The sequence below is a fragment of the Rousettus aegyptiacus genome, unplaced genomic scaffold (assembly GCF_014176215.1).
Source record: "Rousettus aegyptiacus isolate mRouAeg1 unplaced genomic scaffold, mRouAeg1.p scaffold_m13_p_15, whole genome shotgun sequence".
Taxonomy (NCBI): Eukaryota; Metazoa; Chordata; class Mammalia; order Chiroptera; family Pteropodidae; genus Rousettus; species Rousettus aegyptiacus.
Window position 1 is genome coordinate 31,877,902 of NW_023416290.1, and position 27,396 is coordinate 31,905,297.

Consider the following 27,396-nt stretch of genomic DNA (forward strand, 5'->3'; position numbering starts at 1 on the left):
ACTTAGTAAGGAGACAAACAACCCAATAAAAAAGGGCAAAAGATTTGAACAAACATTTCACCAAAAAAGATATAGAGATGGCAAATAAACATTGAAAATATATTCAACATCATTAGTCATTAGGGAAATGCAAAATAAACCACAATAAGATAACCACTCCAAATCCACGAGAATGGTTAAAATTAAAGTGTTGCTGAAGATGTGGAGCAACTGGAACTCTAATAAAGTGCCTGTTGGAATCTTGAAGAATTTAAGCATACATCTACCTCACGACCAGCCATTCTACTCCTAGATGGTTTACTCAAGAAAAATGAAAGCATACATCTACACAAAGACTTATACATGGATGCTCCTAGATGCTTTACTTGTGATAGCCCAAAACTGGAAACAACTCAAATCCCACCGCCAGATAAATAGAGAAACTAATTGGAGTATAGCCATGTAATGAAATACTACTCCACAATAAAAAGGAACAAACTACCGACATACACATAAACAATGGATGAATATCGAAAGAATTATGATGAATAAAAGAGCCAAATCAAAAAGAATACATTCTGTATGATGCTATTTTAATAAAATTAGAAAACATAAAGTAATTATCTTGACAGATAGAAGAGTAATGATTACTTGGGGCCACAAGGAGTAAGGAAGAATGACTGAGAAAGGGGCACGAGGAAACTTTCGAGAGTAATGTCTAAGCTCATTATCTTGATTGTGGTGATGATTTAATGGGAGCATGTATGTGTTGAAACTCATCGACTTGTTCATCTTAAATGTGTGCCATTTGTTTTTTGCCAATTGTACCCCAATAAAACTGAAAACAAATGAGGGAGCCTGTATTATTTTAAAATGTTCTTGTCATAAAAACACAAAGAGAGGCCGTGGAAATGTTCTAGAATGTTGCTTTTGAACACTCCATGGTGATGAAATGTTTTGTATTTGCACCATAAAATAGAGTAGTCAGGAACTACCATGACTATTGGGCACTTGAGATGTGGCCAGCACAACTGAGAAACTGAATTTTTAATTTTATTTAATTTTAATCCATTTTAATTTAAATGATCATTCTAGACAGCACAGTTCTAGATTATAGGAGGCTAAGCATATATGAAAAGTAAATATTATCTCTGACCCTATACAGAATCTTGTCCTAGATGATGACAAATGCTATAAAGAACACTATTAGGTCAACTGAAAAGACTAGAATATGGATGGTAGATTAAATAAAAGTATTATGTCAATGTAAATTTGTGAAGTTTATAGGTACACTGTAGTTATTTGAGAGAAAGTCCTTCCCCTTAGGCAGCATACACTGTATTGAAAGAAAAAAGACAGTGATGTATGTAACTTACCATCAAATAGTTTCGAGAGATAAGCAAATGATAAAGCAAAAGGGGTGAAATATTAACAACGGGTGAATCTGAGGAGAGAGTATAGAGATGTTTCTTGTACCTACATACTTGTATTTTTATGTTTGCAACTTTTTGTAAGTTTGAAATTGTTTCCAAATAAAAAGTTTTTTAAAAATACCTTATTATCTGATTGTTATTGTAGTTATATTTCTAAAGAGTTCCAGTCTTTTAAGGATACATTATGAAATATTTATGGACAAAATTATATTATATCTGGGCTTTGCTTCAAAGTAATGTAGACTCTTAATCCAGGGTATAGGAGTACTGATGAAACAGGTCAGCCAAAGATTGATTCTCTTGAAGCTAAGTGATATATACATGGATTTATTATACTGTTCTGTCCATTTTTGTATGTTTAAAACTTCCACGACTTCAAATTAAGAAGAATCAGCATTTTCTCAATGTTCTTCCTTTCAAGAATATTCTATGCCTTTCTCTTATTTTGTTTGCTTTGGTAGAGGTTGGGAAAAAACATTTATACCACGTTCTTCATATGAAAATGATAAATGCTGTTCACAAGTTCCTTAAAACAGTAAAATTCCTCATCAAATTAAAAAAACAAAACAAAACTTCTTTTAAGACCCTGTCAGTGTCCACTTACTTATTTCAAGCAATTTTAAACAACGCATCCAGGTTCCTCTACAGCAGAATCCTTTGATCAGGCCCTTCAACAGAACAGTCTCTTTGCATATCTGAAAATACTTAGACAAGTAAAATCCTATTCTAAAAAATTCCATGTAAACTTTTTTCTGAATATTTTGATTTAAATTAATGTGTGCCTAGAGATCGCATTCTCTGATTGTGAAACCTTGAGATGAACCATCCTGTTTATGTGTAGCTGTTAAGGAAGGATTTCTGCATTCAGAAAATCTATGTCTTTCACTCTTGGAGTATAGATGGAGCCTTCTTTTTCCCAGGATATGATTTTGTATGCTCTTGCTTGGCTCTGTGTTTAAGGAGTTAAGTGGTTTAGAGTTTGATTTTGAGAAGATGTCATTGTTTTAATTGCATAAATTCCCTGAAACATTCACCAAACTCTCTTTTCCCAGCCTGTAATACAGCAAAACACCCAATCATGCTCTTTCATTTTAGGGCTCTTGCATGAACCCCAAACAGGAAAGCATCTTCATAAATTCGTTGGTCGTATAAACATTTTGTAACATGTCAAGAAAGTTCTCTTCCTGGGGGGCGGCCATATCCCTAAACATGGAAAAGCGTTTGAGGTCATGGGAATATCTGTTCGGGAAAAGTTAAGACTGAAAATCCCTTGGTTTTCTTATGCTAGATTTATTGTTTGTTCATCATTAATATGATATTTCTTTCTTTTCAGAGATAGACTACTGTGCCTCACCTGATCATGGATGTCAGCATGAGTGTGTTAACACAGATGATTCCTATTCCTGTCGTTGCCTAAAAGGCTTTACCCTGAATCCAGATAAGAAAACCTGCAGAAGTAAGTGGCCCCGGGTGTCGGAGAAGGGCTTGTTCCACTAAATGTTCCTAGTTTTCCATGTCATCACAAATCTCAAGCAAGGTATATTTATATGCAGCATTTATGTTTACCAATACTATTCTGCCTTTTTTTTTTTTTTTACCTTTGTCTCACCTGATCCTGTGCTGTAGATGATTATTGGAGATTGAATAGACTGGGTCTGCCCATTGGATTCATTTAGCAATATAGAGGCCCCGCCTGAAGCTCGCAGATCTAAAGTGGGGGTGCACTCTCCCTCCTCCTTACCTCAATAACTTGTATTTAGAACTTTGAGAACAAAAAGGCTGGGTCCAGAGACAAGAGGTAAAAGGAGGTGGTTTCTTTCAGTCCTGCAAGATAAGACACTTGATAGCTGCAAAGAGGGGAAATTGCAGCTCTATCCTCTTTGATATGAAGGAAAAAAATAAAAAGACTATGGGACAACCCCACACCATTCAAAGGGTACATCAATGGTGTCATCAGGGTGATATTTAAGGTGTGATTCAAATGCTTGTCATCTGGCACATCAAGGGACCCGTCTGGGGAATCTGGAGCATAGACCCCAATGGAATCTCTTTAAACCAGACTGTCCCCGAGAGACCACCAGAATGGGAAGTCCACAAGGACAGAGATTCTTATCTTTTCCTCATTCTTAAATTCTCGGCACCTCTGTATCACAGGACAGAATTTTCAAAGATTTGATTTTATATCTTTTTCGAAAAGGACTGTGGGCTGTGTGACTGAATCCAGATAAGCCACGTTCTGCTAACAGCACATATTAACTTAGATGCTCACTCTAATAAGTGTTAAAACTTGAACACTGGCAGATGGTGCAGAGCCCATATTTTGAAACAGACCTGGCCTTATGAAAAATAATTCTTACTCTCTTGTCTGGGTGCAAACCCTGGAAACATTCAAACGTAAGTGGGAATTTTAACTGAGAGCATTCAGAATGTGAAAACAATTAAATGGAATATTTTCCATTAGACCACACATGCATACAATATGTTGGAGGGCCAACTTTTCTGGCTTGGCCACTCCTCTCTGTGCTATTCACACCTTTTTCTAGGGGTGAGTGTGTCTATGACTGACTACACCCACTCACAGGATTCATATTTATGGACCAAAGCTCCATAAATATGTGGGAGATAATTAGATCTTGTTCAGCTCAGATGCTCATTGTGGTTGCAAGCTTCATTGTGTGTTACTAATGGAGGGCAGAGGAAACAAGTGGCCATCGGCCGAGGGAATCTGCTCGAAGCTCAACATCTCGTACCAATTATCTAAGATCCCCCCCATCTCTGCCACTCCCACCACATCCCGCCTGGAGAGGCGCTAGGAACAAGAGGAGGGTCCAAGGCAGTGCACATATCACTATCAAGGGAGGAAGGAGACAGAGTGCAGAGGGCGAGTGGAAAGGAAGTGACCATTTGGGAGTAAGTAGTTTGACCACCACAAAATGGTCCACAGATGGTCCGGTTTGCAGATTTTGGCCTACTCCAAAGTCCCTAATGCTCATTCATGTATATATTCAGCAATTATAGTTCCATTTCCTCTTAATCCAGGTGCCCTACTTTTTCATCCAAAAAAAATGGAATTGGTTCCTAAAAACCCAGTGTCCTCATCAGCCCTTCTCCCAATATCCTGCCTCATAGTTACATTTTCCATTGTCTTTGCTGCAGACCTGAACTTCCTCCTGAGGTCAGCCTCTTAGAGCTGCCCCTGACAATGTTTGCACTTGGTCGATTATGGCAGACAGCACTCACTGTCTCTCTGGAGCATTACATGGAAGAGGGAAGCAAAGAAATTGGGTTTAAAATCTGGAGTTTGTTATTAGGAATCTGAAGATCTCAAAAGTATTATGAATCTTGAGCTCAGGGTACAGCCATTTACATTTAATAGACAGTTAATGGATGTGGGCTATTTTCAAATCTAATAAGAAATCTATTTTTCAAAGGAATTTGATGTAATCCAATTAAACCGAGAAAAAGTTCAAGCAGAATTCTACTAAAGAAAAGATTCTGGACCAGAATTTGTTCTTCCTCTTTATCTGGGCACAGTTTCTTTCTGTGAAAAATCCTGTTATTGATTTAAGGCATAAATTATTAAGGTGGTGGTGCAAGGTACAGACGCCATGACAGGCCTGGCTGTCTACACGTGGCCCCAGGGTGGACTCGGTTATCAGTGTGCCCTGTGTGCTGGGCTCCAGGACTGCTCGTGCTGGCACCATGGCAAGTGCTCCCTGTAGCCAAAGATGTCACACCCGAAAGACCTGGGGTGGGGTCCACAGGTGGCACTGAGCTGGGAGACATGAGGCCTGGCAGTGTCACTCGTACTGGCCGTGAGACCTTGGGCAGGCTGCTTTACTTTCCAGCACTGGATTTCCTAAACCAAAGGAACGTGACTTCCTGCGTTAGCATTTGCTGCCAGTTCGATTTTTCTGAAACTATCTGTGCCACCAGTTGGCGTTACTCGCTGGGGTCACTTATCCTTCCTGTTTTTATGTGTTACTTCCTCTCAGTAAGGTCTCTAACTTATAAACGCTATTTATTTTGCTATCTGACAGTTCAGCTGTCTGACCTCACAGGGGTTTATGGACACTCTGAGATTTACTAAATAAAGCTACAGCCAAGCATGGCCCATGTGAAGCACTTCAGTTAGTGAGGAGGCTGAACCAAATATGGGTGCATAGCGGCTACTCAATAAATACAGACTGACCGAATGAATGAGTGAATGCATACCTAAGTAACACACATGTGAAGAAATGACTCAAGCATGTAAAGAAAGCAAAAGTCTACAGTTAAACCTGAACTATAAAGAACCATTTGGAGAGGAGTTGTCTTGAATTGCTGTTTGCCAGATCGCTGAGTAATAACCTCTTCAAGAATCTAAATGTTTTTCACTTTAATCATTTGGTGCATATCCGTCTTAAAGACAGTGCTGGCTTTTTTAAAACTGTGGTAAAATGTATATAACATAAAATTTACCATGGTAACCATTTTTAAGCGTTCAGTTCAGTGGTATTACTTAATATTCACATTGTTATGCAACCGTCACCCAGTTGCAGAGCTTTTTTATCCCCCGAACTGAAATCCCGCACCCATTAAACAACACCACCTCAGCCCTCTCTCCCCCGGGCCCTGGTAACCACCCTTCTATTTCCTATCTCTATGAATTAGACTATACTGGGTACCTCATAAGCCTAATCATATAATATTTGTCTTTTTGCTTACTTCACTTAGCATAATGTCTTCAAAGTTCACCCCTGTTGTAACATGTGTCAGAATTTTTTTTCCTTTTTAAGGTTGAATAATTGTCCATTGTATGTATATACCACGTATTGTTTACGTATTTATCTGTCAATAGACACTTGGGTTGCTTCCACCTTTTGGCTATTGGACATAATACTGCTGTGAACATGGGTGTACAAATATCTTTTTGAGTCCCTGCATTCAGTTCTTTTGGGTGTATATCCAGAAATAAAATTGGTGGATCAAATGGTAATTCTATGTTTAAATTTGGGGGGAACTTCCATACTGCTCTATATGGTGGCTAAATGCTGGCTTTTTAAGACCGCATTTGCTGAAGACAATTTCGCCTTTCTCTGATGGTATAATGGGGTGATTCCTGCAGGCTGTACACTCTGTGGCCCCAGACTGCGGCCTCAGACTTTGTATTCTGTGTCTGTTTGCTTGGTTGGTTTGTTATCTGTTTGTACGTGGCCAATGTTTTCTTGCTGGGCCTATTTTTCTTCACTGAAGCTCTTTGCCTATTTCCTGGCATTCAGTCTGTTCCACACAGGTAAGGCTGGTGATGTGTTCCAGGCTAATGAAATGAAACTGCACATAGCTAACCATATTCTGCCTTTCCTCTTGCAGGAAGGATGAGTTATGGAGAGGGTATCAAGGGGTCAGTGACAGCCATAGTAGCATCTCTTCTCTGAGGCCAGCTCCTGCATGTCGTGGGAGTTCTTTCTGTGTGCTCAGTCTGCAGCCATTTCTCATACTCTGTGAGGTGGACAGGTCCCTCCACCAACTACCTGAGAGGGCAGACTCTGTAAAGGATGGCTCTGCGGTCCCTCAGGTGTGGGTTCCTTTTTCACAGCTGCATTTTAACTAGCTGTGGGATCTTAAGTAAGTTACTAACCTCTTCAAAACCCCTGTTTCCTCATCTTTAAAATATGGAAAATAATAGCACATACTTTTAGAGTCAAGTGAAACTCTTAGGCACTTAGAGGTGCTTACAAAATGATAGCAACTGTAATTGTCATTGGTAACTTTATTAGTGGACTGCGTCTAATGATGCAGTCATTAGAAAGACAAAAATAATATAGTTCCCGCTTGTGGAACTCACAGTCTGTGAAGCATCTCATGCATACACACACACACGCACGCGCGTGCGCAGCTACACACACAAGCTACATGACCATTTCGATGAATGCTGTGAAAGACAGAGGTCCTATAGGAACTGACTTCCTGGAGCGGTCTCACCAAGGGTGTTACGGAGGAAATGATGTTTTGCTGACGGTGAAGGAAGATAGAGGTTAACCACAGCAGTGCAGAACCATTGAAGCACAAGGCAGATGTGTGTTCTGTCCCAGGTTATTTGTGTATGTACGTCTCCGCAAATGCTTTCGGGGCAGCGATATAATAAAAATAAAATGTGTTCTTTCTCAGTTCATTACTTCCTGGCTTCAGATCATTTCCCTTGTATCAGTTACGGTGCTTTTTAGTCATGCAAAACAGAAAATCCAACTAATGGTACCTTAAGCAATTTAAGGACATTTACTTTTTACCTAACAGACCCAGAGGTTGTTGATCACAGGGTCAGCTCCGTGACTCAGTGATGCTATCAAGAACCCAGACTTTTTCCGTCCCTTTACTCTGCTAAAGCATGTTGACTTTTCACCCTCACACCTGTCACCTCATTGCTGTAAGACGGCTGCTGCAGCTGCAGGTATCATAACTAGATCCAAAGACAGAAATGAAAGAGGATAGAAAAATGCATTTATCTCCATACATCTTTGTTGTTTCAAGAAGGAAAATCTTTCCTTAGGGGCCCCAATAAATTTCTCCTTATATCTCAGCACTAGGGCATAGCCCTACCCCAGACCAATCACTGGCAGAGGAGAACAAGGTTGCCACACTGGCTTAGGTCAGCTGTGCTTCATGTCTCAAGGGTCAGAGTTCTAGTCCCAAGAAGACAGGGTAATGGCTGTTGGCAAGGCAACCAGCAGTGTCTGCCACACTCCCAGAAAAAAGAACGATGCAGTTAAACCAATCCAGCCTGGCCACTGACATTGGTGGTGACCTTTCTCCCCAACACCAGACCTATAAAGGCCCCCCACAAGCGCATCTGATTTCCTTTTCCAGATCTCCATCTCTCCCTGTTCTGTGTGAGGTCTTGTGGTTTTAGCATATTCTACCAGGAAATGAAACTGCTAATTGGCTGCTGAACAGCAAAACTGCTAAACAGCCTGGATGTGTGTGGGGGGGGGGGGAGGGGGGGGTGAATATTACTGTGGGACAAAACTGAACCACTGGGGCAGCATCAGAGACACATGTATCTTCTCCAGGTTTTTGGTATGGATGCCGTCATGGCCTCTCAGAGTGACATTAAGCATTTGGACCCTTCTTAATGTAACTGCCATTTTCTGCCTCTCCTAAGTATTTGGATAGCTTTCAAGATCAGCTTTGGTTTATTCTGCCTCGTGCTGACCAATGTCACTGTCAGATGCCACTGCAGATGGCAGCTCCCCACATCCTTTAAGCTCTAGTGATCGGGTTAACTGGAAGAGGAGACGATTGGATTTTTCTCTGCTCTTCCATCTTTCTTTTAAGGGGCTGGGTTGGGGACTGTAGCATTCAACTCATTTCTCAGCTCTTTGGCCATCAAAGGGGAAAAAGACCTATACTGGAGAATCCTGAATATCCTGGTACATGTCAGGTACCAGGGTCTGTTTCAAGTCGGCTCCTGGAGAAAAGGAGCTGTTTTTTTTTCTGTCCTACAGATCACCTTATTTACTAAATAGTTACTGCAAGGGGCTGACCTTACAGCCCTGGGAGAAGCACCGAGCCTGAAGTGCCCTTTCTCCCCTCAGGAATCAACTACTGCGCACTGAGCAAGCCAGGCTGTGAGCACGAATGCGCCAACACGGAGGATGGGTACTACTGCCGCTGCCGCCAGGGCTACACCCTGGACCCCAACGGCAAGACCTGCAGCCGTGAGTGCGCCCAGGGCTGGGGATGCTGGCCGGAGGGAAGGTTCGCAGCAGGCCCCAGACCAACTAGCAGCCAGCCACTTCCAAAGCTCCTGAACTTCCCGTGGGCCTGATGATCCGACAGGCTTCACCTTTGTTGCCTCAGTTTCATGATCCATTAAATGGGGCTCTTAGTGTTACCTACCTCATAGACTGGGTTTGAGGATTAAAAGAATCAATACATATCAAACACTTGGAAAGTGCTGCTAAATATGTAATAAGCACTCAGTAAATATTAGCTAATATTATTATTTGCTGTTGAGAGCATCGATTCAGTCAGACTAGCCTGAGTCCAAGTCCAAGCTCTACCACACACTACATGTGTGACCCAGGACAGTGCTTTAACTTAGCCAGGCTTTGATTTCCCCATCTGTTTGAAAAAGTGATGATACTAACAGGACCGATCTTTTAGAGTTGTTAAGGAAAATAATCAGGACCATTTTAATCTCTTAGCACTATGCCTGGCACAAGGAGAACACAATTACAGATAGTAGTTCATTATTAACACAGAGCCTGGGAGAGTGACCAGTGCTGTCCCCGAGTTGGAAGAAGAGGTTGAAAGGGACAGAGCTCAGAAAGCAGTTGAGCTACCACAGAGCTGATCTAAGGGCAGAGCTGAGAAACATGGGACTTTTGTGAAGTCTTTTCTTAGTTTTCTTGTGTTAGAGACACAACAAAGCTCCATTTAGTGATGTAAACGCATGGAAACTTGCAGACTTTGCCAGCTGGACAGTTCCACCGTTTTTTATGAGGCACAGTCTGCACTAGTCCAGGCCAGGAGGGGTGGGGGCATCTGAGCACTGTGGTGAATGCCTGTGACCCTGGTATGCGGGGAGAGGAGCTTGGTGACATGGCCGGCATAGAAGGGGCCCTTTATGTGGCTTTTCACAGCAAGCCACACATCTGCTCCAGCTTTGGGGACAGAACTATACTGTGAATGAAAACAGTGCAGCTGTTCAACATTTGGACCTTAAATTGCCAAGAGGGGAAGTTTCAGAGATGAAGTATTAGGTACAGAGCAGTCCTTAGACAAACTTGTGCCCCTTCAGTCTTTAAAAGGAACAAAGTGCCTCAAGTAGGCTCTCTAAGGACTGATCTCAGAGGTCAGAGTTTTCTGAACCAGAAAGTTGGAGCTGCTGTGCATTCGCCTTCAAATGTCTCTGCGTCACCATGAGAAGTGAATAAGGAGTAGAAGGTCTTCCCCTCGACAAGGAGATGCCCTGTGGTAATGGACATGTATACATTCTGCTCTGTTCCAGGATTGTAGGGTCTGCCGGCTGACAGCCCTGGCAGTGTCCCGGGCCAGGCTAGGCATGACCTGGCTGAACCCACCTAGAGCCCCAGGGGCGGGCCATGGCCTGCCTCTCCTGCTCAGCATGCTGTGGAGGACCTCGAAGAGCTCAAAGGAGGGGCCAAAAGAATTTGGGACATTCTTTCTCTCTGGGATCTCATAAGAAGGACCACCTAGTTGGCTTCAAGAAAGTATAAACCAAGTCATTTCTTCCTAGGAGGCCCCAGAGAAAGTCATGGTATCCTATCCCCCTTGAGGGCTCAGGGATCCCCAGGCCATAATGACAGCAAGCCGTTATAGGGTGCTTACTCTGTGCAGGCACGACTGAGCATTTTCCGGACACTTACAACAGGCTTGTAAGGCATCTACATTCTTATCCCTATTTAAAGTGGGGGAACAGAGGCACAAAAAGATTAAGTAACTTTCCCAGGATCACATGACTGGTAAATGTAAATGGTGGAACCAGGATGTGAATACAGGCCTCTGGCTCCTGGGATCCTGCAAGGGTTTGCAGTAGGAATGTTCCAGAAGGCGTCAGTCCCAGGCCCTGTGAGAGTCAAAGAAGCCCACTCAGTGCCCTGCACGAGGCCTCCTGCATCTCTCCAGTCTCTGGGCTGCACGAGGCCTCCTGCATCTCTCCAGTCTCTGGGGTTGCATTTTCTCCACCAAGGCAATCTGAGAGGCAGCCTGCCGGGGGGCCGTGGCCGGCTCGCCACAGCTGTGTTCACTGTCCTGCAGTGCCCTCCGCCCAGTGGGGCCAGCTGTGCAGCACTAGGGTGCCAGGATCCCGCACACATGCAGGCGCAGGCTTTGGTTTGTTTTCTGAATCTGGATGTCCTAATTATGGAGGAGGGTGGGGACTTTTTCATTTTCAAATAGAAACAAAACTATTTCATTAATTCTTACTCAGCACTACTTAATAATAATAAACATTCATTAAGTGGTAACTGTGCCAGTTACTGTTCCCAAGGCTTTACATGAATCACCTCCTCTACTTCTCACCCATTCCTCTGAGAAAGCAGCGTCATCATCTCCATTTCTCAAGACAGAAAATGATGGTAGAGAGGTCAAGTGACTGCACAGAGTCCCATGGCTAGGAAGTGGTGGAGGTGGGACTTGAGCCCCAGTAGTCTGATTCTGGAACCCTCGTTCCTGAGCCCTGCTCTGTCAGCTGTGTGGCTTTGGACGAGGTTCCTGAGCCTCACTTTCCTCCCCGTGAGCTGGGGCTGGCACCTGCTCTCAGCCTGGCCCTGAGGGTTGCAGATTATGGCGCCAAGGCCCCGGCACAGAGGGCTGCTGTCATTAATACCAATACAAGAGTTGTAGGCACATTACTCTGCAAAGTAATGGGAAGAAAACCAGACATAAAAGGCTGATTTTCCAGAAAGGCCAGTTGCACAGGGTAGAATAAAGTGAAAGGTTCCTCAGGGCCTCCCTCCGAGGAGGTTTTGGATTTTAACGCCCAGATTTTAACCTGCTCCCGCGCGTTACTTTGTGTCTGTGTGTGACAACCGCAGGGGTGGATCACTGCGCGCAGCAGGACCATGGCTGTGAGCACCTGTGTCTGAACACCGAGGAGTCCTTCGTCTGCCAGTGCTCGGAGGGCTTCCTCATCAATGAGGACCTCAAGACCTGCTCCCGTGAGTCCCACTCCGCGCTTCCTGATAAGGGAGAGGTTTGTAACAGGAGTGGAAACTGGGAGGACTGCAGAGGATTGCATGTCGCGGTCCTTTCTTTCCTCTGTCCTTTTCTCTGCTCCAGGGGGACTGCATGCCTGGAGGTGAGGTGGGGCAGGAAAGCATGATGGTCACTCGATTCCTATCGACAGTAGCCCAGAGGCCTCGCTGATGACCTCTGCTGGCCGCTGGATCTTACAGGGGCCGATTATTGCTTGCTGAGCGACCATGGCTGCGAATACTCCTGCGTCAACACGGACGAATCCTTCGCTTGTCAGTGTCCCGAGGGACATGTGCTCCGCAGTGATGGCAAGACCTGTGCCAGTGAGTGTTCCGAGGTCCAGCACAGAGCTGGACTTTGCGCGGGCGCCCCGCGGGTGGGGTTCGCTGCCAGATGCGCGTCAGCTCGGGTGTTTGCTGGCCCTAGTCAACGTGCAAAAAGGCCTCTGCCAGTGCCCTGAGCCCTGGTACTGCTCCCCTGCCCCCACCTTCCTTTTCCAGCTCCCTGTGACGGCTTTTTCCTATTTCTAGTCTGTCTCGTGGTAATTTTGAAGCCGGACCGAGCCCTATATCTTAGTTCTCACTCCTCTACCTCAGCAATCCGTCTGAAAGTGGCGACCAGAGTCGCACAAGTATTATCATACCGGGGACGCATTACTGACTGCTGACATGTGCTAAGCGCAGGCATTCTCGCCTTCCTGCAACCCTGCACGGTCCCCATCCTGCAGAGAGAAAATGCAGCTCAGATTAGAAGTCTCAGTTTCTCAGTCCATGTGACTCCAAAGTCAGTTCTGGGAGAAGGGGAGGCTCCTGAGAAGCCTTCCCTCTCCCATCCGGATAATGTGGCAGCAGATGGCGAGGTTGGCAGTGATGTTTCCCTGGTTCGTTCTTCCTCGCAGCTGGTCCCAACTTCGGTCTCCATTGAGTCAAAAAAAAAAAAAAAAAAAAAAAAGGCTTCCAGACCTTCTTCATTCGAGTGCCGTTTGCTGCCCTACAATGGTGTTTTTAAATGGATCAAGATAAAGACTTAAAATAATATTCATTTTGAGAGAAGGGATCAAAAATGGAGGAAAAGGACTATATGTTACCTTCTCCATCCTGCTGATCTTTCTGATTATAGGGTCAAATTCCCTGACCACTGATATAATTGTGGCCACACCTGTTTAGGTGGTCCATTCACACAGGCAGGTGAGCCGACTGCATGGCTGGGTGTGCCTCTCTAACTGTGCAGCCTGTGAGAAATGTTTCCTTCGTTTAAGACAGATTCTTGAGTCTTGGCGAATAGGTTATCTGTTTTATAGCTGGCTGTGGCTGCCTGCTCAGCTGCCTCCAGGACGGCTGCTCCAGCCAGCACCAGACGGTGTGGGCATTGGGGGTGCCCAAAGAGGATGGGTGTATCAAATTGTATCAATTCATGACAGCTTGCCAAAGCCACGTGCACAGTTTTTTATTGATTTGTTTTAATTCTTGATCATCTTAGGTTAATCATGCTCTTCATTTGTCACCAAGAGCTGACTATAAGATGGTCGCAGGCCTTCTGAGAAACCCTCACGGCCCTTCTAAACCAATGCGGCTCCTTGTCCTTATGGTCACTTGCCTCCTTTTCCTCCCTGCCCAGGTCCACATCTGGGTTATACCACCGACACTTTTAAATGTTGCTCCTTTTTCATTTAAAGTAAGTCTGTAACTAATGGTACAGTGACATCATCCATATGAGTAAATGTTCAACAATGCAATTAGAAGGGAATTTTCATGTGTGTGTTTATATATGGTTGTGACTATATGAAATTTTGTGAGATGATCAGATGGGTTACAATTATCCTCAGGGAGGTGGTACCTAGAGACGCATTTTCCCCTAATTGAAGACTTTCTGTCTTCCCCAGGATGATTCAGTCTGGCTGCCCTGTCCTGTAATAATGAGCTATATTTTCATTGTGGCCGTAGTTAACCAGGTTGGGATGTAGGTTTCCCGGCTCTATGCCAGATGATGCAGAGCCTGATGACATGACTAAACCTTTCTGAAAGGCCCTGATGTGGACAGGGGAGCCTGCAGATAGTAGTGTCCTTGGCTCTTCACAAAGAGCCTCCACTTAGAGCCTTGGTAGCAGGTGGCCTAAAGTATCCTTCACTAACCTTCCAGAAGATTCTCTGAAGCATAAAGAGCAGGCCTAGGTTCCCGGGCCCTGGAACTAAGTGGGCACTGTTACTGTCATACTCTTGCAGACACCTGGCCTCCCTTCTTCCTGCCCTGGCCCCCAACTTTGATTGCTCAGATTTTCCCTAGGAGCCATCCTTGTCTTGGGTGAGGGGGTGTTGACGCACAGACTGAAGAGTATTATAGTCTGCTCAGGCTGCTGTAACAAAATACCATGAATTGAAGGCTTAAACAACAGAAATTTATTTTCTCACAGTTCTGGAGCCTGCAAGTCCAAGATCAACATATAAGCAGGATCAGATTGATCAGGTTCAGTCAGAACCTTCTCGGCTTGCACATAGTTGCCTTCTCACTGTGTCCTCACATGGCAGAGAGAGAGAGAGAGAGAGCGAGCAAGCTCTCCAGTGTCTCTTATAAGGGCACTAATCCCTTCATAGGGCCCCCACCCTCATGACCCCATCAAAGCCTCATTACCTCCCTAAGGCTCCACCTCAAATACCATCACATTGAGGGATAGGGCTTCAGCATATGGATTTGGGGAGACATGATTCAGTCTGTAGCAGGGAAGAAAGTCACCTTCCCCCTCTTGTATTCACATTATAAGTTTGATGGAACAGAAGGAAGCTTAGACATCTTCCCTTTCTTTTGTGGGAAACAGGTTCATGGAGGAAACTAGTGTCCCCAACCTGGCTCTAGCAGTCAGTGGCAGAGTTGGGTCTAGAACCCAGGTCCCCTGATTCAGGATCTCTCACCCAGAGTAATGAGATGCCCTCTAAAAGAATGCCTCACTTTAGCTGCTTCTTGGTTTGTCTGAGCAAAAGCCTCTACAGAGCTAACAAATGATTGGCTGCTCCGAGTTTTATTATTTAAAAAAAAAAAACAGAAAACAGTGTCATTCTATCTCTCGGCCTTGGTTACCCTCTAGGCAGACAGCCATGCGGTTTCCTCTTCCTGGGGTTGGCTTTAATAATATCCTATGTGGAACCTGACACGGGATTGTTCTCTGTCATTGCCATGGAGGTGCAAGTCCACGGAACTCATTACCCCATGATTACTGCACCACAGATGACTCACCAGATGTGGGATCCAGATAGGGGGAGCACAGTCTATATCAGCATGCAAGGCTGCCAGAAGGGGCCCTAAAAACCTTCACTGTGTCCTGAAACTCCTATCATCCTGATCACAAATTGCAGCCCCCATTCATGACGCTTAATTAAATGTGTGGACCTGCCTCCTCAGTGTGAAAGGAAGAGGACACTTCTGTTAGAGGCAACGTGTTTTCTCCCTACATCCTGAGATTTCTCATAAGTCTTGCCATCTCTTTCCTTTCAGTGATGGTTCACAGCTGAGCTGTCCTCATTCTTGTCTCTGGATCTGAGTCTAGGTACCTCCTTGAGCTCTTGGTCCATTCATTCTCATCCTCCACTAACGTCTACTCTGTACCTGCAGTGTGTATCCCTGTACCTGGGCATCCATGGAATTCATGGAGTTCAGTTTCTGCCCTGACAGAGTTTAAAGTTTCTCAGGGAAGGAAGATATTAAAGACATATCATCCATTCCATATGAGAGTTGCCATGTGGGGAGACGGGGTACCACAGGAGCATGCGACAGGGAGGTGGTCACCTGGTACAGAGAAAGTCTCCTGAGAAAGAGATATTTGATCTGAAACCTAGAGATTGATGAGCTAGCTAGAGATGGAGGGTGTTATGAAATGAATGTTTGTGTTCTCCCAAAATTCATACGTTGAAATTCTAACTTCTCCTCAAAGGTGATTGATGGTATCTGGAGGTGGAGCCTTTGGGAGGTAATTAGTCATGAGCGTGGAGCCCTCGTGAATGGTATTTGTGCCTTTATAAAAGAGATCCCGCGGAGCTCCCTGGTCCTTTCCACCATGTGAGGATACAACAAGAAGTCTGTGACGTGGAAGAGGGCTCTCACCCAAACACACGGGCACACTGATCTTGGACTTCCAGCCTCCAGAACTGTGAGCAGTACATTTCTGCTGGTACAAGCCACCCAGTGTGTGGTATTTTGTTGCAGCACCTGATGCATTAAGACTGGGGGAGGAGCTCTTCTTGGGCACAAAAAACAGCACGTGGAAGCCCAGGGTCCTGAGCATATACCGAGTATTGAGTTTTGAGTGTGAGAGGGAGACTGGGGAGAGATGAGCCTGGAGACACAGGCAGGACAGATCACCTACAGCTTTTAGAGTTACGTAAAACTATTTGGAGGCCTTGCCTCCCTTGAGAAACTTAATTTGTCTTCTCAGAATCTACCAGCCTGTCTGAGCAGACTCTACTGAGCTAGGCTGAATGAACACTGGATGTGCAACTGGACCAGATAACTCAGAAGTGATAAATTTGTGATCTAATCCCACCTCTGTCCCAGCACAGCTGACACAGTTCACCTCTGCAGATTAAGGGACCTCGGGCAAGTCAGTTCCCCTCTCTGACCATGAGTTTCCTCAACTCCAAAGTGAAAAAGTTGGACCAGTTCATCTCCAAGGTCCCTTCCAGCCCAAAAGTAAGGATAGTACCTGGCACAGAATACGTGCTCCATAAACACTTGCCGAATGAGTGAATGGACTGCTGGTATGCCTACCATTCTCCCCTGGCCAAGGCATCCATGACAGTGAGTCCCTATTGGGGACCAAGGGAAGTACTTTCCTAGATGAGACTACCTTTGTCTCTGGGGAGCAGCTGACTCCCAGTTGGTTTCCAGACATGATGAGTAGACAGCCACAAGAGCCTATGGTCAGAAAGTTAACTGCAGTACAGCTCTGGCATTCTCTAATTTACCACGAGTCACCCAGACAAGCAGAAAATGGACATTTTTGCTGAACAAATGTGAATCTCATAGTCTGCAAGGCGGGTGCGTGGGAGAGAGTGAGAAGCCCAGCTGACTGCCAGCATCCACACCCCACTTGCTCTCATTTAAAACATCTGCACAAAAACCCCACGAAGTGGGTCTAGATACCCTTGATTATCAGAGTAGAAAACTGAGGAAATGTTTCCTTTTACTAATGGTATTTCGGGCATTAGGTTAGGTGCTAGGACATGCAGGAGAGAACAGATATAGTCCATTGTCTCTTGGAGCTCAGAGCCCATGCAAGCATACTCTGGTGAGGAGGTGGGCACAGACCCAAACCGACCACGTAACTGTTCAGTGATAACTGTGATATGACCAAAGCGGCAGATGCCTGGTTCTTTGAGGCCCTGTGCCAGGAGGTTGGGGAGACATCTGGAGGTCATAAAGGAGGAAAGAGTCTTCCAGGCAGAGAAATGGCTGTGCAGAGCCCTGTGGTGGGAAAGCTTCTGGCTCAGTACTCAGGTACGGAGGTACTAAAAGAAAGTGCTCAGAGCTGGAGTACAGCAGGCCAGACGAGGCTGCAGGGCAGGTCCCGTGAAACTTGCCAAAGACTCTCTCATCCCAAGATTCTCAGGAAGCATTAAAGGATCTCAGGCAGAGGGAACGAGTGATGAGAGCAGATTCATATTTTGAAAAGAGGACTCGGGGGAGGCCTGAGGGACGAACTGGAGGGGGTGAAAGTGGGTGTGTGGAAATCGGTTAGTAGGTGATGCAACAGGCGCAAAGAGAGGTGATGATATTTGGTTCATGGTGGTGGAGGCGCAGAATAACCTGAACACTTGAGGAGGTCTCTGAACGTAAGGTCTGTGTCCACCACCAGCATCTCATCTCTGGGGCTTTTAAAACATCCAAAAGCCCAGGCAGCACCCTAGATCCCCTGAAAGAGAGACTATCTTGCAAACTATCTTGCATTATTAATGTAAGGTCTTTGGAGGACGATTTGAACATATTTATCAGCCTTTAAATGTTCACACCCTTTAACCTGGCATTTCCACTTCAGATGTTTACCTTTCAAATATGTTCTCACATTGTATGCAAAACTATGTGCACAAGACTATTACAATGATGCTTGTAATAGCAAAAGACTAGGAACCACCTAAATGCCCATCCAGTAAGAAACTAGTTAAACAAATGATGGTGCAGACTTTAAAAATAACAATGTAGTCTGTCAAAGGTGAGAGACAGGTGTAGTTTTAACTATGAATTTTTATTTCCCATTAAGAATTTTTGTTTAAATTGCATTTATTTTTAGAATAGGTAAGAGGTTTACCTCTTGTTCAAAAATCAAAACAATACAAAAAAGTATACATTAAGAAGTTTTGCTCCCACTCTCACCCTGCCATTCTGCTCCCTAACTTGGCGGTGGCTACCCCCAAGCTGCCGCTGGTGATCCCCATCTCCTGGCATCCACATACTTGCGTCGTCCCTTTCCTCACTGTTGGCCAGTATATGGAGATAGCAGTGGTATTCCGCTTCTCAAATTAAGTTACAAAGGACACTGTGATTGCCGCCTTGGGTGCTCTCTCACTTCTTCGAGCACTCGCTCTGGGGGAAGCCGTGTTGGAGAGACCAGCATGGTGAGGAACCAAAGCCTCTGGCAGAAAACTAGTAAGGAGCCAAGAATCCTGCCAGTAAATATGTGAGTGAGCTCAGAGGAGTCTGAGGCTTGAGATCGTTGTAGCCCCAGGTGACAGCTTGACTGCAGCACCTCAGGAGGGCCTCTGAACCACAACCCCCCAGCTACGCCACTGCTGAATTACAGACCCTCAGAAACTGTGGAGATAATGTCTATTGTTTTAACCTGCTAAATTTGGGGGTAATATTTTATAGTAACAGCTAGCTAACATTCCATTTTTATTAGTCTATCATTTATTCTTCATGTTTCTTTATATGAAAAAAAGCAAATACCAATATATTTTTATTTCCTTCCTATATACACAAAAAATGGTGTGTCGTATACACTATTCTATGCCTTTTTTTATTTGACTCAGTGGCATTTACTGGAGATTTCTTCCTGTCCTCACAGAGAGCACTCCCTCATTCTTTTCACAGAGGCCTGATACCTCCTCGTGTGGGACATTTATGTAGCTAGTTCCCTATTGCTGGACATTTGAGTTGTTTCCCACTTTTCATTATTACAAATGATCTGCAATGAATGAATAATTTGAAAGCATATCCCTTCATATGGTACAAGGGTATCTATAGGAGAGAATTCCAGAAGCGAAGTTGCTGGGTCAAAGGGACATCTTGTAACTTTGGTAGATCTTGCCAGACACCCCTCCACAGGGAAAGTATGCCTTTTAATGTGTATGAATTTTGAATCAGGTGCCTGTTTTGCCTTTTTAAAAAGTCTCTGCAAGTGATTCTGATGCTCATTGAGGTCAAGAACTCATCATTGCCCTACTTTCTCCTGATCAGATGCTCTCTAAGACAGGAGACCCCAACCACTGGGCTATGGACCAGTATCAGTCTATGGCCTGTTAGGAACCGGGTCGCACAGCTGGAGGTGAACGGCAGGCGAGCAAGCAAAGCTTCATCTGTATTTGCAGCCGCTCCCCAGCGCTAGCATCACCACCTCAGCTCCACCTCAGATCGTCAGGCATTAGATTCTCCTAGGACCACCGGTCCCTGGTGCCAAAAAGTTGAGGACCGCTGCTCTAAGGGGATGAGGAGGGAAAAAATTAAAAACCGAAACTCTGCACATGCTTTTAAAGCACACACACAACAAAATTTCCAAACAACTACTAATATGAAAACCCAGAAGAGCTCAGAAAGTGCACTGGGAGTCTGGGATGATCTGCTGCCAAGGGCGAAGACACGCCCCTGTGGACAGTGGCTTTGAGCTCAGCAGGCTTCAGCCAAGCCAGGCTGACACCACCACGGCTCAAGGAAGCTTGGGCGTCCGCGGCCCTTCAGGGTCTGTGTGGGAAGATTCACCCATCCTTTAAGATGAAAGCTTAAGCTGGAGCTAAGAGGACAGGACCGGGCATGGGGGAAGCTCTGGAAAGAAGGGGTGTGGTCATGGTTCTTTCTGGATTATGGCATGACGAGACTGGCCTAAAAGAGTTATAGCTATTTTATTGCCCTGGAAAATAGAGTATTTCTCATATAAATTCATGGTGGGGAAAAAACGCTCACCTCCACAGCCAGCCAGCCGTCTGTTCTGTGGATCCCGCAATTATTCCCCGCAGCACCACGGGAGGGACACTCTGCGTGGGCAGTGGCTCTGGCCTGCGCCCCAAGAGACAGTTCCTATTCAGCACAAACAGGAGGGGCCAATTCCGTCAGACTCTCTTTTGCAGTTATAATTTCGATTAACACCTGCCTGTTGCTTAAGAATTTTGTCAGTGCTTCTCAAAGACAGGCAAAATTCCCTTTGTGTTTGAGAGCTCACCTTAGAGTATAGCGATGCAGTGCGGTTGGGAAAGGCATGGGGTTCGTTGTAAGAAGATTAGATTTTTAGTCTCATGTTATCACTTATTAGCAATTGATCTTGCCAAGCCATTAACCTTCCCAAACCTTCATTTCCCTGGCTGGTAAATGAGAATAATATAACTGATTCTCAGGGCTCTTCTTCTGAATGAAATACTGCATAGGTGCCTTAGAAAAAAGTATATGGTCTCTGCCTAATTTTAAAGGTGATTATGCATTTTGGAGCCTTCACTTAATAACTTCAATACATACCCATTATAGAACTTACTCTGTCTGAAACGATTGAGGTGACTCTTAAACATGTCATATCTGTATGAAGATGAATTCTTCATATCAGCAAAGCATGTAGGCTCTACCTTCAAAATATGGCCACAGTCTGACCACTTCTCCCCAGCCTGGTGAGGGCCACCAGGATTATTGCAGTAGGTTTCTTCTAGCTCTCCATGCTGCATCCTTAGCCATGCCCCATCGTGTGCACAGCAGGCCTTTTAAATGAGGGCAGATCGGATCATGTCACTCCACTACTCAAAGTCCCCCAGTGACCCTTTCTCACTCAGATCCAACCGCTGCCTGTGAATCCATGTGGTCTATCCCTGATCATCCCCTGACGGTCCCTGATTGCTTGGACCACACTGGTTCCTTCACCTTTCCTGAAATATGCCAAGCATGCTTCTACCTCTGCAGTTTGTAAATCCTTTCTTGGTGCTATTCTTTCCCAAATACCACACACTCACTCTTCTTTTTTTTTCAGGGCTCTGCTCAGTGTCACCTTATCCAACTGCAGCATATAAAATGACAAGTACTCCTTACACCCCAACCCAGCAGGCATGCTCTGTCCCCCTTAGCCTGCTTTTCTCCAAAACAGTTTTCACCATCTGACACATATATTTGTTTGTCTATTGATTGTCTTCTCCCTCCTCCCCTCCCACCCCTGCAGCCAGATGTTAAGCTTCACAAAAGTAGAAACTTTGTTTTATTCATTGTTGTATCCCCAGAGCCTAGAAGAGTGCCTGACGCATAGAGTAGGGACTCACGAAGTATTGTGGATTGAGTGAATAGATGAATGAGTGGATTACCTAAGTGTGACACATGCATGCATACTGAAGTAGACATGCAGATGACTTAGAAACGAACAAACGACATGAAAAGACAATTTACAAAAAAAGACAGCTGCAAAGAGCCTATAAATATTAGAAAATAAGTCCAACTTCATTGGTTATCAATGAGTTATTAGGAAACAAGTCCAACTTCATTGGTTATCGATGAGTTATTAGAAAATAAGTCCGACTTCATTGGTTATCAATGAGTTATTATATTATGATAACCAATGAAGTTGGACTTCATTTTCTAATATTTATAGATTATTTGTAGCTGTCTTTTTTTGTAAATTGTCTTTTCATGTTGTTTGTTCATTTTTCCCATGGAGACGATGATATATTTATGTGCTCTTTGCATGTTAAGCGTTTTTGCTCGTAGACATGCTTTCTATTTTGAGATGTACGCTATGGAAATAGATACTGTTTTAATTTAAGATGTCTGAAATGTCTTTTAAGATTGAGTAAGTCACTAATGTCTGACTCATTTCCTTCTTCTGTTTCTCTAATTCCACTTGGATTCTCAGAATTGGACTCTTGTGCTTTGGGTGACCACGGTTGTGAACATTCATGTGTAAGCAGTGAAGACTCTTTTGTGTGCCAATGCTTTGAAGGGTATACACTCCGAGAAGATGGGAAAACCTGTAGAAGTGAGTATATACTGGAGCTGGCCCACATTCCTGTTATCTGATCTCTGCATGAAATCCACCATCACAGTTCTTGTGTAAGTCAGTTACTCTCAAGAGCCAATGCCGTATGACCACCAAATATAATGTGGGATCCTGGATGGGATCTTGGATCAGAAAAATGACATTAGGTTAAAAACTAAGGGAATGTAAATAAACTGTGGACTTTGGTTGATATTAGTCAATGTATTAATATTGGTCCATTAATTATATCATGTATTGTGTGAATGGAAAATATTATAGGGGAAGTGGTATGGATGTTTTGGGGAACTCTTTGTACTGTCTTTTCAATTTTTCTGTGAATTTAAAACTGCCCTAAACAATAAAGTCCATTGAAAAGAAAACCAACAAATTCATGAATGAAAAAAATCACGGCTAGAGCTACAGCTGAAGTTGCTCATTTATACCCTGTGGTGAGAAGCAGTGGCTTAGCAGTGTGCTCTGCTGGACACATGTGCTGTCTGAAACCCAAGATTCTGTCAACTTCTATCTCTGCCATTTATTAGCTGGGCAAGTTGCTTAACTTCTTGGAACCTCTGTTTCTTTGCCTCCAATATTGTTGTTCTGGTAGCACAAATCCCTTATAGAGACCACCTTATGATGAGGCCATTCTTACGTCTCAGAAAACGAAGACTCTTAGATGGAGTCGAGACACATCTCTGTGTAATCAGAGGGGAGTACGTAAACCTGAATAAATGATTTCTATCCTTGTCAGTCATCTTTTCCTCAAGCCTCTCAAAGTACTTTACAAAGGGAAATTTATGTTGACATATTCAAAGAAAAAAAGAGGTAACTGGAATTATTACTCTTGTTTTTCACACAAGAACATTAAGGCTGCAAGGGACTAAGCGATTCTCCCAAGTCACATGTTATGTCAGGGACAAAGCCAAAATTAGATTCCAGTGTGGCTACTCTAAATCAAGAATTAATCTCCTAAGTAGTCATACCAAAAGTGTTTCCTTTCTGATGACAGAAACCGTGTCTGCAGAAAGCTGGTGATGGATTGCATTTTTATGAGACACTGAAGTAGGTACTGGTGAATGAGGATGGTGATGATAGTGGGGAAGTTTGAAGAGGTAGCCCTAACTGGAGCTGTGAACATTACCCTCAATGTCACCTTCTTCCATATGGATCACTGAACTCAAGAGGCTCTGGGAATCCGGGGGCTAAGTTGAATGGATCCTCCAAGGTGAAGCCCAGGGAAATTTTATGTTGGTGAAATTGTTTTAACTTTCTCTGCTGTCTTCAGGGAAAGATGTCTGCCAAACAGTAGACCATGGGTGTGAACACATGTGTGTGAACAATGGCGAGTCGTACATCTGCAAGTGCTTGGAGGGGTTCCGGCTTGCCCAGGATGGGAAACACTGCAGAAGTAAGTGGCCTTTAAGTAGAGATGAATTGGTCCATCTGTGGAACTTAGATGGTTACATAACTTCATTTAATATTTAAAATCTTCCTTTACAATCAGTGTCATAATTAAAAGTCCCTGACTTGGGTGCTCTGATGCGTTTTGCTAGTGATCAATATGATGGACCCTTGGGAATTTCTCAGTCAAGGTCCTGAGTTGTCAGGCTCTTGGCTTCTTTCATTTTCTCCCAGCTGTTGGCCCTCTCCACAAGATTAGTGTGGTGCCCAGACCTAGCACAATGCCTTGCTAGTCATGGGACTAAATTAGAATCTCTGCAGCAATCACTATGAGGACCAAAGGATAGTTACAGTGCTATTTCTTCTTGGAAGACCTCATAATTAAGACCTAGCACAATGCCTTGCTAGTCATGGGACTAAATTAGAATCTCTGCAGCTATCACTATGAGGACCAAAGGATAGTTACAGTGCTATTTCTTCTTGGAAGACCTCATAATTAAGGGTAGAGGTGCTGAAGGGGTCTTCTGTGGATTTTATTTATCCATTTCATCATTTGCTTCTCTATCACCATCATCCAGAACAGACTCTGAGAGTTTACTTAGAATGAGGATTAGGGTTCTCCAGGGAAACAGACCACTAAGGTGTATATGTGTGTGTATTTCTGTTTACATGTGTATATGTATGTGTACATATATAGAGTATATGTGTGTGTGTGCGTGTGTGTGTGTGTGTATGAGAGAGAGAGAGAGAGAGAGAGACAGAGAGAGAGAGACAGAGACAGAGAGAGACAGAGAGAGAGAGAGAGAAGAGAGGGTGATGGGGCGGGGGGTGGTGGTTGTCAAGTCTGTATCTGCAGGATAGGCCAGCAGGCTGGAGACCTAGGGAAGAGCCCGATGTTGCAGCTCTAATCAAAGGCAGTCTGCTGGAAGAATTCTTCCTTGGGAGAATTCAGTCTTTTTTTTTTCATTAAGGCCTTCTACTGATTGGATGAGGCCTACCCACTTTATGGAAGATAATCTGCTTTACTCAAACTCCACAGATTTAAATGTTAATCTCACTTAAACACACACACACACACACACACACACACACTTTCATTGCAACATTGAGACTGCTGTTTGACCTAACAACTGGGCACCTTACCACATAAAATTGGCCATCACAGCACCTAAAGGAAGAGAAAGATGGGGACACACTAGCTCAGCGAGGTGGGGGGTATGGGCATTAGAAAAACAGAGAGCAGGGATTTTTCTCCATTGAAGATTTTGAGCTCTTAATCCTTACTTTTAGAAGTTCCACACTGTCTACTTGATTTTTGTGACACCCTGTTCAGTGAGCAGAATGGCCCATTTTCAGTCAAGACAAAATAAATTTATTTGCTTTTGATGTTGATTTTTGGGAGTTTCCTCATAGGCTCCTTTGAGATTGCTGGGGCCACTCCACATACCAGCAAAGCGGGGTGGATGGAACCCACTGTTCTCATTTCACCACCAGGAAGAAGGGCTCCTTCCTTTAGCAAGAAGCTCTGATGCCTGCGGGACCCTGGCCTAACCCTGCGGGCTTCCTGCACAATCCCGTTTTGCCTGCACACTGCACTGTCCCTTCTGTGGAGACCATGTCTGCAGTTCTGCCCATTCTGTCTGCCTGAGCTGTTTGTTCACGCTTTTATTTCTATAAATGCAAGTGTACACACATGCAGCATTTATCCAAGCAACACATTTGTTGCTCAGTGGGTACAACTTTTACCACTGGAATTTGATTGCTAAATCAAATCCCTCCATTCCCACTTCCTAGAGGGATGCACAGTACACCAATGCCAGTTTTGTAGGAAGTTTCTCTTTTCAGGAAGCTCATGACAGAAGAGAACTGTAGGTTTTCATACCGTGGAGGAGGAGTATGCCAGGGACGGCATGCCTCAGCTGTGCCATCGACTTGCTACATGACCTTGGGAAACTAAAACTTTGAGTTTTTTCATTTATTAGTTGGGTGTAATTATTCGTGCCTTCCTCTTTTCACAGTATATGATGAAGATTAAAGGGCTATAACTACTTTGAAGAGTTTAAAGTACCCCACACATGTTTATTAGATTATTAAAATTGGAATCTACGGGAAAAAAATCACTAGCGTGGGAGAATCCAAAAGCCAAAACCCAATGCACAATTCTAAGAATTCATAACAAATTTGTGGCACCAAACACCCACCTTACCATTCAGGATTGTGGGAATAGAGCTTTCTGAGAGGACTGTGTCCCTCTCTTGAGTGAACAGAGATGGCTTTTTACAAAACGATCACCTCCATGATCTCTCCTGACGCAACTGTTTGGTCCAGCTTGTTTCTACACTGACGGGTTGCTCAACTCTATGTTTTCCTCAGGAAAGGATGTCTGCAAATCGACCCATCATGGCTGTGAGCACATTTGTGTTAATCGTGGCAACTCCTACATCTGCAAATGCTCAGAGGGATTTATTCTAGCTGAGGATGGAAGACAGTGTAAGAGTAAGTGATCCAAACTTGGCTTTCTGCTTTAATTTGGTTTGAGAGTAACTGATTTTGGAGTATTTTCAGGAAACAAATCCCTCACCTCTGCTTCTCCCATAAGAATAAATATGCATGCATAAATCCAGAATGGGAGAGAGAGCTTGACTGCAACATGTGTGAAAAAACTTACAAGATTTGTGTTGTGCTCTGGGCTGGAGAATACATTAAGTCCTGAACATTGCGCATTAGGAAAAGAGGGATGGCTTAAAGGTTCAAACATAAAGACACTAAAGTAGCAGAAAAAATCTTGAGAGAATTATTTTACAATCTCAGAGTAGAGGAGACCTTCCTAAACATCACATGAAACATAAAGGCAAAGAAGAAAAGAAGGAAAATGTATAGTAAGAGATTAAAGCTATGATACCTTCTTTTACCTATTAGTTATTAGAGATCAAAAAGTGTGATGATTCCTTATGTTGGCAAAGATATATTGTAGATGGTAATTATAAATTTATCTCTCAGTGTCTGAATTGGTACAACTTCTGGGAGGGCAATTTGGCAATATTTTGAAGGCAATTAAAAATTTGTAGTTTATCCTACCAATATGTGCATGTGTTCACAAAGCCATATATACAAGGATATTTAGTGCAGCATCATTTGTGTCAGCAAAAATATGGGAACAAGGTAAATAAATGTCCATCCCTAAGAGACTGGTTAGATAAAAAAAGAATGAAGTAACTCTAGATGGACCCTCAAGATATTTCAAGTGAAAAAAGCATGGTGCTGAATGTTTTCATAGTGTATTACCATTGATGTATTTTGTAAGAGGCTTCTTCTAACATCCATTTGATAGATGGATGATAGATAGATACAGATATATAGAGAGAGAGACCATTCCTCATCAGGAGTGATGTTCATGCCCAGGCCAAATGGTTACTGGGTAGGAATGTTGTAACGATGCAAGCAACAGAGGGCAACACTTGATTATCTTTAAGGTCTTATTCAACCCTAAAATTTGGAACTCTGTGAATTTTAAGTTTAGAAGCAAATCGCTTGATTTAAGTATCAAAAAGAAAATGCCCAAAGAAAGTTGGAGTGACTCTCCGAAAAAGAGGTAGTCAGCAAGTGAGGCTGTCATTCTTCCTGGGTCTGAAAGCAAGTCTGGTATCTCTCATCCCGATGCCCCTCCATGCCACCAGGCAGTTT

At 43.9% G+C, this 27,396-nt stretch overlaps 1 protein-coding gene across 4 annotated transcripts in view; it reads left to right on the top strand.

Moving 5' to 3' along the window:
• Positions 1-27,396, top strand: part of MATN2 (matrilin 2) — a 131,393-nt gene that overhangs the window by 93,263 nt on the left and 10,734 nt on the right. For all 4 annotated transcript variants that reach the window (XM_016157847.2, XM_016157843.2, XM_016157844.2 and 1 more), the window contains 7 exons: positions 2,746-2,868; positions 8,987-9,109; positions 11,954-12,076; positions 12,314-12,436; positions 22,189-22,311; positions 23,597-23,719; positions 26,086-26,208. In XM_016157847.2, coding sequence (XP_016013333.2) covers positions 2,746-2,868; positions 8,987-9,109; positions 11,954-12,076; positions 12,314-12,436; positions 22,189-22,311; positions 23,597-23,719; positions 26,086-26,208 — 861 coding nt within the window. The remainder of the gene's footprint in view (positions 1-2,745; positions 2,869-8,986; positions 9,110-11,953; positions 12,077-12,313; positions 12,437-22,188; positions 22,312-23,596; positions 23,720-26,085; positions 26,209-27,396) is intronic.